Genomic DNA, 507 nt, shown 5'->3' with positions numbered 1-507 from the left:
TCCCCCCTTCAGCCTCCCCCCTGAGTACAGCCAGCTGCAGAGGAGCTTCTGGGTCCTGGCCCAGAAAGGTGGGATTTGGGGGGTGCTGAGCCCCACTGGGGGTCCCGGCAGTGGCCATGCAGCAGCCCAACCGCCTGCCCGTGTGTCCTGGCAGTGCACGGCTCACTCAGCAGCGTGGTGGCCGCGCTGACGGCCGAGAGGGCCCGTCTGGAGGAGATGCAGCAAGCACTGGACCACCGGCGCTTGGCCCCAAGCCCGGGCAGTGCCGGCAACACTGGGGGGAGGGATCGTGGGGGGCTGCCGGGGGGGGCTGCACTGGACTGCCCCCGATTTTGGGTCTCATCAGGGTCTGGGATTGTTGCTGGTGGGGTGCTGGTGGGTGCACTGAGTTGGCAGGGTCTCAGCCTGGTGCTGGGTGCATGGGCAGCAGCGGGGTGATCCCTCTGCCTCGTCAGCCCCACTGGAGGGGACAGGGCAGGGGGGCTCAGCTCAGCCCCCCCCCCCACC

At 69.6% G+C, this 507-nt stretch overlaps 1 protein-coding gene across 1 annotated transcript in view; it reads left to right on the top strand.

Annotated features, from left to right (window-relative positions):
- LOC104542635 (oxysterol-binding protein-related protein 7-like) overlaps window positions 1-289 on the top strand; it is a gene marked incomplete at both ends in the record, with an annotated part of 1,809 nt that extends 1,520 nt beyond the window's left edge. The window contains one exon of the mRNA XM_010187005.1: window positions 155-289. Coding sequence (XP_010185307.1) covers window positions 155-289 — 135 coding nt within the window. The remainder of the gene's footprint in view (window positions 1-154) is intronic.
- Window positions 290-507: the final 218 nt, after the last annotated feature.

Source organism: Mesitornis unicolor, unplaced genomic scaffold (genome assembly GCF_000695765.1).
Source record: "Mesitornis unicolor isolate BGI_N332 unplaced genomic scaffold, ASM69576v1 scaffold31746, whole genome shotgun sequence".
Taxonomy (NCBI): domain Eukaryota; kingdom Metazoa; phylum Chordata; class Aves; order Mesitornithiformes; family Mesitornithidae; genus Mesitornis; species Mesitornis unicolor.
Note: the sequence above shows the minus strand (reverse complement) of the source record. Positions and strands in the feature narration are given on the sequence as shown.